Raw genomic sequence first — 13,347 nt, forward strand, 5'->3', positions numbered from 1 at the left:
CAAAGAGAAAATTAATTAGTTGGAAAAAAGAAAATTAATTGTAGTCAGTTTGCTCATTTGTTCTGAAAGTGTCTGTTGCATTTTATCTTTTTCCTTATGGCTGCATATTTCATTAAACACTTCAACTTTTTAGATTGAACAAACTTGCTTTGTTCACCTTTTTGTAGAAAACAAACTTCTCTGTAATATTTCTGCACATTTTATCCTGCAAAATGGATTCCATCTGAAGTTGAGGATACAAGTAGTACACTATATAGAATAACATAGAAAAGAATTTTAGCAGATACCTCTGACTTCAATACACACATAAACTGTTGGTCATATTTGCCCTTTTGATGAGCATCTTTGGTCTAGGCAAATACCTCTCCAAATTCACCTCACAGTCTTTTTTTTTAATCTGAGCACTCTAGATACTATCAAAGAAACCACTTATATTTTGCCATTTTCAGTCTTAAATGCCATGAACTTAAACATCTGTTATGGCTTTAGATACTGTCTCCGAGTAAAGCAGTTTATAAAAGCTGGTTAAATCTTCCTCATTTCTCTGTAAATTGCTTTTGGGGACATAACCAGCACAAAAACACATATTTTATTCTCTGTCTCTCTCTTCCTGTTCCTGTAGGTTTCTCCTAAAATCTGTACTCTTCTAAGTTCAACCCAATTTAATTTCCTTGATTATTCAATTCCCTATTTAATTTTTAGATTAGATTTACACTGGATACCCCAATGCTACCCTCCTCACCAGTTTTCTTGAAAATGTTGTTTGCTTCATATGAACACTCTTTTTTTTTTCATACCAAGCTCCACTAGCTTCTCTTTTTGTCTTCCGTCCTGTCACCTTCCTGTGGTGATAAAACAATGCCACCAATTGACACAGTGACAACTAGATGAAGGCAACAACAAACCTAGCTGATCTGGCAGATCAAGGGAGGTTTTAATGTCTTATTAGCAGTATAATAGTTAAGCAATTTCATGGGTTACTCTTACTATACAAGCATGTAGGAACTCTAGCAAAATCAGGATGTTATTTCAAATGGCATGTCCTACTTTACTATAATTAGGAGGATATAAAAGAAAAAAAAATGTAAACACAAAAAGAAGTTCCTTTAAACAGACTGGTGTGCCAGTTGGTTTAGGTATATTCTTAGAACTCTCATGAAGCTGTTAACTGGGATATATCTTGATAGCCACTTAAGGAAACAACATTCTGGATTAAAGCCTGAAATTATAATAAATTTCAGGGCTTGGGATCATCAGTGAGCAGCAGAGGAATGCTTCACTGGGAAGCAGCTTTCTGCACTCCTGTTGGCTTGGGAAGGTGACTTCTGGCTGTGGGTGTGGGACAGCACCTTGGAGGGACCCTGAGGTGGCCAAGGAAGAGGGTGGAGAAGACTCAGGGAAGTCCATGCCCCTCCAGCTCCAGCCACCACACACTGTCCCTACAAGATGCTGCAGAAACATCAATAACAGCTGATTTCCCATTTTCAACCTATTTGAATAAATAGAAACATATTCTCTCATCTAACTTACTTGTTTTCATTTTACAGAAGAATGTCTCCATTAAGTTTCTGTGTTGTTATCTAAATACTGGAAAATGTTTGCTTGCATCTAAGAACAGTTGGGAATTCAAGGTGATGCCCTGGCTTTCACTCTGAAACCAAAGTCACTGCTGATGCCTCTGGTTTCAATCCTCTTCCTCTTGATTCTAAAACGTCTTGGACTCTTTAAAAGGGAAGAACTTTTCAGGACTGTCTTGTACTGCCCATGATGAACCTCTGTGGTGAAAGCTCTCAGTCTGGAGCCCCAGACTCTCTCCCAGTTATGCTTGTGAAGATGAGTCAATTTATACTAAATGCAAACAAACTCAGACTTTCTTATGCCCTTGATAAATTCTCATGATTGATGTCTGTAACTGAGCCGATGTGTTTAATGACTGGGAACGCCGGCATGTGGAAAGTTTCTGAGGTACAGGAAGAGAATAGCATTTCAAAAGGATAGCATCTGCAAGTGTCCAGAGTTTTTGTTGTGGGCAAATCATGTTGCCTCAAGTGGGAAAGTACTGTATCTGGTAAATTTTGCAACTTTTCCCTTTTTTGCAACACTTACACAGAACATTTAATGTCTTTGGTTTCTTTTCTGCTTCTCGAAAGGAACATTCCTGATGATTTTTCTCAGGTACGGGATTTATTATTATTACTATTACTTCTTTTTCCCCTCAGAAGAATGTTGTTGGAGAACATCTACATGCTTGTCCACCTGCCCACGTTCAGTAAATCTCTCAAAGCTGTAGATGTTACGAGGCCGCGGTGCGGGGAGAAGTCTCTGCAGGGCCGGCCGCGGGGCAGGAGTGGGGGCAGGAGCGAGGCGGGCCGGGGAGGGGCGGCGGAAGCACCGCCGCATGCACGGCGCAGCTGGGCCGCCGTCGGGGTATTTAGCAGAGCGTTGGGCTCGCGTGCCGGTTGCAACCGTGGCTGGCAACGGCTTTTTTGGGCGCCATGAAGGGCGGTGGTATCGAGAACCCAGCGTTCGACACACCCTCCTCCGACTTCGGCCAGCAGTACCACGCGGGCCCCGCCGGGGCAGGCGCCGGCGCCGCGGCCCCCGCCGGGCCCGACCCTTACCCCGGGGAGGGGCCCTGCGGGTGGGGTCCCTGCGCCCCCAGAGCTCTGCAGTTCTGCAACAATGCCAAGGGGTACTTGGCTGCTTATAGCCTGTTGGCCGTCTTCCAAGGTAACCTGTCCCTGCTGCCCAGGGCACACGCTGTTCCCCTTCCCGGGGCTGGGGGAGCCGGGCGGGAGCCTGGGCTGGGGAGGGCGGCGAAGGACTGGTGATGTTTTGGGTGGTGGGTTCGTCTAGTGCTGTGGCTGAACAGTGACGGTAATGGTTTGACTAAGGGACGAAAGTATACATTCTTCTGTGCCCAGGATGGGGACGTTCCACAGTATTCCTTGTACTTCATTCCTTTTGTCCTTTTCCTCTTTTCGCACGTACTTTATTGACCACGAAGTCCACGCGCCTGCAGGCTCTTTGCTTCACGCACTTGTCAGTGCTGCATCCCCACTGCCCACAGGGAAATAGCTCATCTTGTGCACACACAGGCAGAGGCTTAAAATCTAAGGATTAAAACACCAATATAAAATTGTAGCACCCCACTACTTTCTTACCTGCTTGCTAATTGAATTGAATCCTGGCCTCGTTGTGTAGGACTTCAGGTAAATTTGAAAACAGCAAAAAAATGTGATTTTGTTCTGTGAATCACAGTGCAGCCATCTTCTTAAAACTTAACTAATGATTTAAGTTGACCTTGGGAGTAACCTGAAGTTTAGCTTGCCCTAGATTCCTGTTTTTCAGCTTCAGAGATTCTTGTCCATACTTTTGGTTTCCTGTAATGATTGGTTAGGGCCTTAGCAAGCCTTAGACTTAGAAAGTAGAAATGCTCACTGAGGGGAGGAGAAGAATTACTGTAAAAAATATTAGAAAATGAGATTTGTGGAACTTGGATGCATGTCTGCCAAAGGGAACCACTGGGCCTATATTCATAACCTTTCAACTTTATTTGACTAGCTAGGAAAGAAAAGGATGTTTCCTGGACAATTTGCTTTGAAGCTCCTTGTTGTTACTCATAAAGGGATTTCTACAGAGGCATGGAGGGGACTATTTGGATATTTGATGTTAGAGGAGAGAGCAGCCTGTACCAAAGAAATGCATTATTTGGATGGCTCCATTCCATGGGGAACCACACTGAGGCAGCCGGAATGGTATGAGGAGAAGAGAATTGGAGACTCTGCTTAAAACCTAGAAGATTACAACGCTCCTTGTAATGCTTGGAGATTCCTTCCATGAAGTAGTGCCTTAGTATGTGTTTCTGAGAACTTTTTCTGGTTTAATCCCCTTCAGATTCTGATCTTGTCTTAGCATATAGGTTTAGTTTTAGAAAAGAAGTATTTAGAAAGTTTTGGGATAAGCCTGTTGTTTCTTGCTTGACTTTGGAAGGTCATGCTGTGGCTGTTAGGGTCAGGAGATTATTCCTGTTGCAGTTGTCCTGCCAAATTTGTTTTCTCTATAAACACAAAGAGGTGGGGGGTGGTGTGTCTGTGGAAAAACTTTTTACATCATAGCTTTCAGTAGTAGCTGAGCAGTAAATTACTTTCAGAATACACATATATAATTTTTTGGGTGGCATAAGAATAGGGATGAGCAATTAAAAATGCCTTAATATGATGCTGAAAAGATTGTTAAAACTAAATATAGTGTCTTGAATATTTCTAATGTGTCTGAATGTCTTAAAATCAGTCCTTCTGTTCTGATCTGATTGTTGAGCTGAATAACAAACTCAGCATACTTTAAAATCTTGGTTGTAGACTGGATAGGTTTCCAACTGTAAAAACAACTTGTATTATAAGAATCTCTGTCCCCTTAGGAGGTTATTTGTGTTGCTTGTGCCACTTGTCCAAATATTGTTTTGGTTATGTAATGCTATATGTACGCCAGGCACCTAATGAATGTAGTTCAGGTTTAAGGCCTTAAAGGGCAGAAACTGAATCATTTTTGTTTTGGAAGCAGGTGTAGGCATGGCTGTTACAGATCTTGTGACATTCCTGATGTGTTACCTGGATTTTCTGACAAGAATCTTTCCTTTGCTTGAAACATAAAGGAAACTGGGTGCTGAAGAGTAGCTGCAATTCTTTTTGAGATGTGTAAAACTAGGTTCATCGGCAAGAAATTCAGGCTTGTGTGTGAAACTTTGTGAAAATATTCAGGTCTTGCAGCTTCAGAGTTTAGATAAAAGCACACAAAACACACCTAGGGTTTTGAAGTTATGTGACCTAACACTGTACTCTAGTTTGGGTCTACCCTCCAAATTACAGAAACCATCACTGAGGAAGATAAGATATATCTATTAAACTTGCCTAATGTGCCTTTAGAAAAGATTATTTCCTAATGCATTGAGGATTAATGAAGTAATCCATAACACACTTTCGCTGAATGTAAGTTGTTGTCCTAGTCTTTCTAAATGAGTGAACATAGTGGATGATTATCTGTAGTGACCTGGTATGTTGTGAATCTAACTGAAAGCATGTATTTGTCATCTTATTTTCTAGCTGCTCTCAAAAATAGATTGTTGTCATTAGCACCTGATATGCTGTTTTGCAGCTTCTCGGAAGATTTCAGGTGGAACTTAACTCTAATTTCTGGCCATTTCTGTTTCAAGTACATGTGAAACTTGTATTTCCAGAGCACAAACACTTGTTTGCCTAGAATTTTTTTACATGACTAATACCTGCTTTCTCTATGGCACTTAGAGTTGCCGAAATGTATGATTGCATCTAGTAATACATTAACTGGATATGATGCAGTTCATAGCTGTAGTAGAAAACAAGGCAGAGATTATCTCACTATTTTGAGTACAAGAAGGACTGTTTATTTCTCATGTCATTAATGATTTTTAGTAAATAAAAAAACCAGAACCACAGTTTAAGACTGTCCAGTCTAATATATCTAAAATCTTTGTATATCACTAATATTTTATAGGCTGATTAGACCTGGTACTTTTACCAAGGCATTTTAAATTGTTACTTTTATGTGTTGTTAAAGCCACCATTCTTATGACAACTGCAAAACACGTGTTTTTTGTTGAATGGATGAAGAAAAAGAATACTCTTGTGTTTTGTGATAGCAAATAAAGTTGGTGTATAATTAATCTGGATTTTGTGTCAGTACACACTCTAGCTAAATCCCTAACAGATGTGGCAGGACAACAAGGTTTTGGTTGGTAATTTCTATACTACAGTTTTAAGTGTTGGGATGTCCTTACAGAATTTGGTTTTCTGATCAAACTACTATCAGTCAGATTCTGTCTTTCTTGAAGAGACTTTAGTGATTAATCACTGGATGATGTATCTGCGTTTTTACAGATGAAGTCTAATTATCCAGTATAATTAAATGGAAGGCTTTATGAGATTTAGAATGTAAATTAAAGGTAGTAACTTAAAATACCTGTAAAAGACAATGCCTTCTAGCTCTGTAATCCACTTGCTGTGTAGCACACCTTCACTCAAGTGTTTTAAGCCTTAGTAGGTGTTGAAGTTCTGGCAGGTGGGAAAAACTTGTTTGTTCATTCCGTCATACTAGTATTGTTATTTGTATAAGAGGAAAATAAAGTTACTGAATGTATAACTAATGGCACTGGAAGGACACCTGTATAGTTGTGTCAATCCCAAATGAATTTAAGTGTGATGACTAAACTAACAGGTGAAATTGTCAGCCTTAATAAAGAGGCCATAGTAGGGTATTGGAACTAAGATTGTGCGAAGAGTTGTTTCCCTATAGAAAGCTGACGTTTGGCTATTAGAAAATGGCTGGTTTATTTGGAGTAATTTTTAAAATAAATTAAAGTGCTCTAATGAGATGTTGAAACTTAGCTCAAGTAGTTGTACTTATGGATGGTTCAAAGCTTGTTGAAAACTAACTTAAACACATTTCTGTCACTAGTCTTATATTCTTTTCTTAGATAGACAATAGAAAAGCATGTTTTAATTTTAAAGTAACTGAAGGGCCTGTGTCAGGGAAGATCCTCATCAGTCGTCTGTAAGGTTACAGAACTGAAACATGTTTGTACTTCTGACTCTAAGACTTCACAACTATTTTTTCAGGTATCTCTTTTATTATAGGTACAATTTAATTAGACTATAATAAAGTTACCTGACAGTGTTATAGTTACAACTATTTATCTTGTAACTGAATCCTATTTTGGGATTGCTAAAACCAAACTTACCAAAGTTTAACTACCTAGTCTTTTTCACAGAAACACAATGTGAAGCAGTGTAGAAGATTTAAGTTAGTCTACAAACAGTGCTTGTGTAAAAATGGACAGAGAGTTTTTAAGCATGCACTGGCAATTGTGTGCAAAAGCTTAGTTCTACTTTCGGTTAATTTTTTTGCAGGTTCATCTGTGCTTTGGTAGGGCAGCTTGTGCAGTGACTTCTTTCCAGGTTGTTCTGTAACTTCAGGGAAGTTACAGATTCAAGGGGCAAACCTTCTTTGCTTAGTTGAAGTAAATCACCTCAGTTGCTCTGAAACAGTTGCAAAGAATTATTGAATAGCTTTACACTTTTTTATATTATGGAGGATTCATGTTTGTTCACCTTCTTTTATCTTCCCTTTGTGGTGGCAGGGAAGTTGGTGGTTTGCAGTAAGTAGAAAACTATGTCCTGAACTTGCTTCAGCCATAGCATGTATTCTAATGCAAGTTATAACTTTGACTAAAATACCTTTAATTTTTAAAGTGTCTTGTGACACCGTAAAGCATTCTGTTTGAAAGCTGTGCTTCAGACAAATACATAGGTCCTGTACAATTTGACTGGCTAAGCTGGCACTGTATTACCTACTGTGTACCTGTATCTTATAGCTAGTAAATACCTTATAAAGCAGCCTTGTATAAATATATATAAATTTAGCTCCGCAACTCTATTGAGTTAAAGTATCTTTGACTAATTATCTCCTTTTTTTTATTTTTGTAGGTATTGTGGTAAATGGCCTGATTAACATTAGTATTTCAACAATTGAGAAGCGTTACGAGTTGAACAGTTCCCTCACTGGTTTAATCTCTGCAAGCTATGATATTGCTTTTTGTTTATTGTCACTGTTTGTATCTTACTTGGGAGAAAGAGGGCACAAACCACGATGGCTTGCTTTCTCAGCATTTATGTTAGGACTGGGCTCACTTGTATTTTCCTTACCACACTTCAGCAGTGGAAAATACCAGTATGGAAGTAAAATTGAAGGTAAGCTTACAGTTGTTTTGAAAGTTAAACTAAAAAATTTAAATCTCTGTATTAACTTGGTGCAACTCCTTATTTTCAACTCCTTACAACATAGTTAATCTCTCTCAATGTCCTAAAACAGGGTGCTATCTGTAACTGAAAATTGATTCTTTGAAATCTGGAAGTTCAAGAGCTGCCTCTCTGCACAGTGAACTTTATTTTTCCAGAAGGCATATGAGTGTCAATATCGGTTCTTGCTATTAAGCAACATTTGAATGAAATGCTTTTTTTTCTTGCCTTGATGAATGCAATTAAAATTCACTAAAGAAAAAATTATGTGGCATCTCTTAGGAGATGGAATCAAGCTGGGTTAGCAAGGTAGGGGAAATGTTAAAGCTGTTAATCTTACCATCTTACCTGAAGGTGACTAGGGCTTGCATTTCTTTGTGGTTTTGAACTATTAAAGGCATGTTGATTAATTCATTAACAAGTTTTTCTAAGTTCTTTTAAAAAAGATGTTGATTTTAACTTAAGGATTTACTTGAAATAGAGAGGGAACAAGCAGTACTGAACTGTACTGAACAAAGCAGTACTTAAGTCATGGGTGTAGCTATCCCTCAGTTCTTAAACTTTGTTCACAAAACAAGACTTAGCACAGTGTGATTAATGCCAACAATTTGTATTTCAGTTTAGTGGCACACCTATAATACAGAAATGTTCAGATATGTTTAAAGCGGGATGACTTAATCTTTTAGGATTGTCTTGTTATTGCAGTCTTTAATCAAAATTATGCCTTCAATGACTAAACATATTAGAGTGCTCACTAAAAAAAAATCAGTAGCTATGAAGAAACATGATGAAAGGTTGTTGATCCTCAAATTGATATCTTCAGTAGTAATCAGTAGTAATTTTGTCCCCTTCTATGAGCTGTCTACTTGTTAGTCTAAAAAGGTGGGCAAGCTATTTTTTCCTATCTAATTAATGAGGATCTGAAATGGAAGTTAACTGAACAGGGTCAGAAGAAAACATCTTTACTGTTTTGGGGGCTATGAGCAGATAATTACTTGTTAGCTCTTGGGAGAAGGACAAAAGGGTCCTGGCTCTGTTACAGTCCCATTGCCCTGTAATTTTGGTTTCAGTATTCACCTTTCTACTGGATTTTGATGAAGGGGAAGCTGAATTTAATACATAATACATAAAAGTTTGATTTTTTTTTCATTTGGAACAAGATACTGACAGTGTGAGAGAGTACATTACCAGTTATTCCAACTGATTTTTCCCCTTTCAAACAATTTTAGTTGAAATTCCAAGGAGCATGTTACTGTTTTATCCAACATCCATCATTGAAGATGGCTGTATATATTGATAGCTTTATTAGGTACATGTTCCCCATGGAGTTTTGAAACCTAAAAGGAGTGGGGAATTTTTGGATTAGCATGTGTTTCTTCACCATAGCACTGTCAGGTGACAGCTTGCCTGCTGTTTTGACTGTTGTAATGCAGGTGCCTATGCTGTGCTGGTGGTGAACACATTCCAGATCTTAAGCTGACTTAAACAAAACACTATCAAAAATAAATGACTGAGAGTGCAGGGAATGTCAGCACTGGGCAGTCAAAATAAATCTTCAGGTGCAGTGCAACAGCATCTCTTAACTGTCAAGTAAACCACAGCACAGGTTTATGTGTTGTGTGGTTTAACTAGTTCTGAGGTTGATGAAACATTTTAGCTATACAGTTAGTTGCAGGATTTAATAGCACCACACCCCAAAAGTGTTCCTTTTAGTTATTTGTGCGAGTTGCTTATAGAGATCCTAAGTTTTTTTAAATTAAGCTTGTATTAAAATCCACCACTGAATTTTTTCTGAACAGGCCTTATAAGGCCAATTTATTTATCATAATACTACTTCCTAGAAATAGTCTAATCCATTTCATATTGAAAGATCTGCTAATCAATTGTCTGCCTGTTATTGTTTGGGGTTGGGTTTTGTTTCTTTGGGATTGGGTTTTTTTGGGGGGAGGGGGTGGAGCAGCGGAGTTGTTTTTTTTTGTTTGTTGGGGTTTTGCGTTTTTTTAAGACACCATAAAATGTGTTTTCTATTTTCCAGGAAGGTTTTAGACTCAAATTTGTAACCCAGGTACAACCAGCTGTTTGTTCTGGTAAATTTCCAGGTTGTGTGGGCTGCTGGTGCCTCAGCTGGCTGTGGTATGTGCAGTCAAGGGCTCCCCCTGCTGCCTTAACAGAATCAATTTAATTTGATTAATTAGCACGGAGGACTGTGAGAACCACAAATAATGTAAGCAGTGTACCTTTAAACTTCAGTCTTGGATTTTATTTTAAAAATTAAACATGTTTCAGTATGTCTGTGGCAGCAAATGAGAATCCTAGTTTCTCACTTGACACAAGGAAAATAACTTCATTGTGAAGACAGTCAAACATTGGGACAGCGTACTCAGGATACTTCCTAAGTTGAAAGGAAGGAAAACTTTAAAGACTCTTCCTTTTGATGTGAGGTTTTCTTATCCCACATGTTGGCCTGTTTCTGTGCAATGGCACTGTATCGCCTCTGTCTGCTAGAGGAAGTAATGATTTAGATAAGTTTTCTTTAAATACCTGGTGCATGGCTAGCACTTTCTTAAGCTTTGTTTTGTGAGACCATAGTGTGGATTGATCTTGGCTCTTCTATGTGTAAGTAAAAAGTGTTCTCAGATGTAAAAGGATCTAAGAAAAATAAAGGCTGTAATAATTTTGTAGTGAAATAATGTGAATTAATCAGTCTACTTATCTGATCTGGATGACATTTTCATATATTTGTTTAGTGGGGCTCATTACTACCAAATGGATGGGTTTATCCTCCTCCTTAGGGTTTTATGCTCTTATGAGGAGAACCATGGAAATGTTTCTCCTACATCTTGTCTCTTGGTATTCTGCTACCAAGAGTGCAATGATAGCAAGAGGAAGGAGAGGACAACACGATACTACCTGTTTTCAGTTCCTCTTTTCTCTTCCCTCCTTGTAGTGCCAAATATTACACCAGCAGACACAGCCTTACGCTGCTGTACCACTGCTTTCTTTTTGTGTGTGTGCATAAATGCAGAGGTTTTACGTTAACTTCTCCTTTTAGAGGCATTGCAGTGTGTGTTCTGTGAGAGAGTGGTGTAGGTTTTTAAGGTTTTCATAGGGGAACACTTTCAAAAGACTGAATGTAAAGGAAGGATTATCTTTGCTAATGACTTCACTTTCTGTCAGGCAGATTTCCTCAGGTTGTGCAGGCTGCTCTGTCACCTAAGAGTGGGAGTTGTTAGTGCTCCTCAGAACTGTTATAAGGTACAGGCACACAGTGAAGTGTCTGTTACATGGAAGTACTCAAACTTTGGAATGACCATTTGACAGGTGGTTGGTTGTTTGGTTTTTTTCATACAATAATTTCTGGTCAATAATACTTTCAATAAGCCAAAGCATATTTAGTGGGCCATTTGATTCCTGTTGCCAAAGCGTATTCATAAGGCTATTTCAATCCTGTTTCTTCATAGAGAGGAAAAAAAACCCAAGCCCCGCTAATAAATCTTTTGGGGGATATGATATCACAGAAGGCTTGGCACTGCAATATTGGATATATTAACAGGTGTGAAAATTAAAATAGGAGCCTGGCATAACAGCATTCATTGTAGTTTAGCTTTTAGTACAGATTATTCTTCAAGTTGGACTATGAGTTAGGTGACAGAGTTGTAAAGTCTTGCTGTCTCTGTTTTTCAGACACATGTCAAACTACAGAAACCACCTTTGCTAATGCCACTTGCAGTGCCAGCACAAGCTCTCCACTTCGCAACTATCTGTACGTCTTCATCCTCGGACAGCTGCTGCTGGGAGTTGGAGGCACTCCTCTGTATACTTTGGGGACATCTTTTATTGATGAGAGTGTCCCAAAACATAAGTCTTCCCTTTACATAGGTAAATTTAAAACTGTTTATAGAACACTGTCTGCATAGATTATAGACTGCAATGCATTTTAAGTATTTTTATGAATTCGTCTGATTTAAGAATTTTGTGATTATTACTTATGTGCATGAAGTATTTCTACATCAGTTACAATGCAATTTAGATACTAATCTGCTGTAAGTACCAAGTCTTACCAATTTTCATTTTGTAGAGCATGGTAAAGCTTCTTTGAGCACCCTCGTGTTACCTTTTCATGTCAGTAATTGAAAATTGTTAAATGGTTCATGTAGCTTGTCTGTAAATGACAGAATAAGTTGTTGCAAAAAACTTACACAGTATTTTTCAACACCTGTGACTAAAAAGTATCAGTCGGGTCAGTAGCTAGATCATATTATATCCTTTAATAATTTAATTTACTTACCTTCTCATAGTAGGCTGTCCACTCAGTGCATAAACACTGGTGTGTCTCATCTGATCAATCCCGTTCTGTAGCCACATACAAATTTGGCACTTGGCTGGAAGTACAGAGATTGCCTCACTAGGACTGTTTAAAAGCTAAGGAGTACTAATACTTAGCAAAGGTTTTTAATCTTTTTCAGTCACCATTCTCTAGGTTATATGCCATTTTATTGCCAAGTTCATTGCAGTCTAAGTGTGTTTTCTATGGGTATGAAGATACTTATTTCCCCTACCTCATATGTAAGCTGGTTCAAAACATATTATCTATATGTCTTACTTGCAGGAGGAAGTCAAAACATCTCAGGTTCCAGGACTGTATTCAGACTAGAACAATATTTTAAGGGGCAAAATTGAAATAATTATCTGTTTGCATGCAAATTTTTCACAGTTTTCCCAGGCAAGCTACTTGATTTGATGCCAACAAACAGGATAGGTGCCTATGACAACTCTGAGATGAAAAAGACAAGTTTTGTTTTTGCTGTTTCTTTATTTTGAGAGGGATGATACTGCATTTTTTCTTCCTCCCCTGAATCCAGTGAAATAAATAGAGCGGAATTAGGGTTGTCTGCATAAATGGGGAAACGAGAAGTGACATGAAAACTCAGGAGAATGGTGTCAGTGTTTATACTTTTAGAAAAAGATCAATACAAAAAACTAATTCATACACAGTCTTCAGGCAACTGAGTTGACTTCAGAAGAGCAGTGTATTCTGCCTAATATAACAAAACTGGAATGCAAGTGAGTGGGTAGGTAACTAAGCCTTGGTTATTTTCCTTGCTTCATGCAATGTGTTAAGTATTTAAGTATATTGTGTTGCTTTACCTTTTACAAGAAGGCTTATGCAGTGCAGAAAAAATAACAAAGCCCAAAAAAAACCAACCCACAAAACAAAACCAAAATAATCCCAGAACCCACCCCTAAAATGGTCCGTAAATAGCTGCCAGCACCTTTTGCTGTAAGCCTGCAACTTATAAGTTGGTATTTTCTCTATCCTCTATATTGGGTGCATGTTCATGATGACTGGTACATCTACAACTAAAGCTAAACAATTCCAAATGTATTTAAATTGAGTGTGTGGGAGAAAATAGGCACTTTCTAAGCTCAGTTTGAAGTTCTAAAGGATGAATATGAACTTCACTTAGAAAGTTCCTGTGACCATGTCACTGTTTCTGAAATATAGGAAAACCTG

General features: G+C 38.4%; 1 protein-coding gene across 1 annotated transcript in view; it reads left to right on the forward strand.

Moving 5' to 3' along the window:
• The first annotated feature begins 2,495 nt into the window (after positions 1–2,495).
• Positions 2,496–13,347, forward strand: part of LOC128944865 (solute carrier organic anion transporter family member 4C1-like) — a 29,502-nt gene continuing 18,650 nt past the window's right edge. Inside the window, exons 1-3 of the mRNA XM_054288330.1 lie at positions 2,496–2,730; positions 7,521–7,784; positions 11,517–11,711. Of these exons, the coding sequence (XP_054144305.1) occupies positions 2,496–2,730; positions 7,521–7,784; positions 11,517–11,711 (694 nt within the window). The remainder of the gene's footprint in view (positions 2,731–7,520; positions 7,785–11,516; positions 11,712–13,347) is intronic.

The sequence above is a fragment of the Melozone crissalis genome, unplaced genomic scaffold, assembly GCF_028551555.1.
Source record: "Melozone crissalis strain CALT ecotype California unplaced genomic scaffold, PUWL_Pcris_2 ptg000005l_1, whole genome shotgun sequence".
Taxonomy (NCBI): Eukaryota; Metazoa; Chordata; class Aves; order Passeriformes; family Passerellidae; genus Melozone; species Melozone crissalis.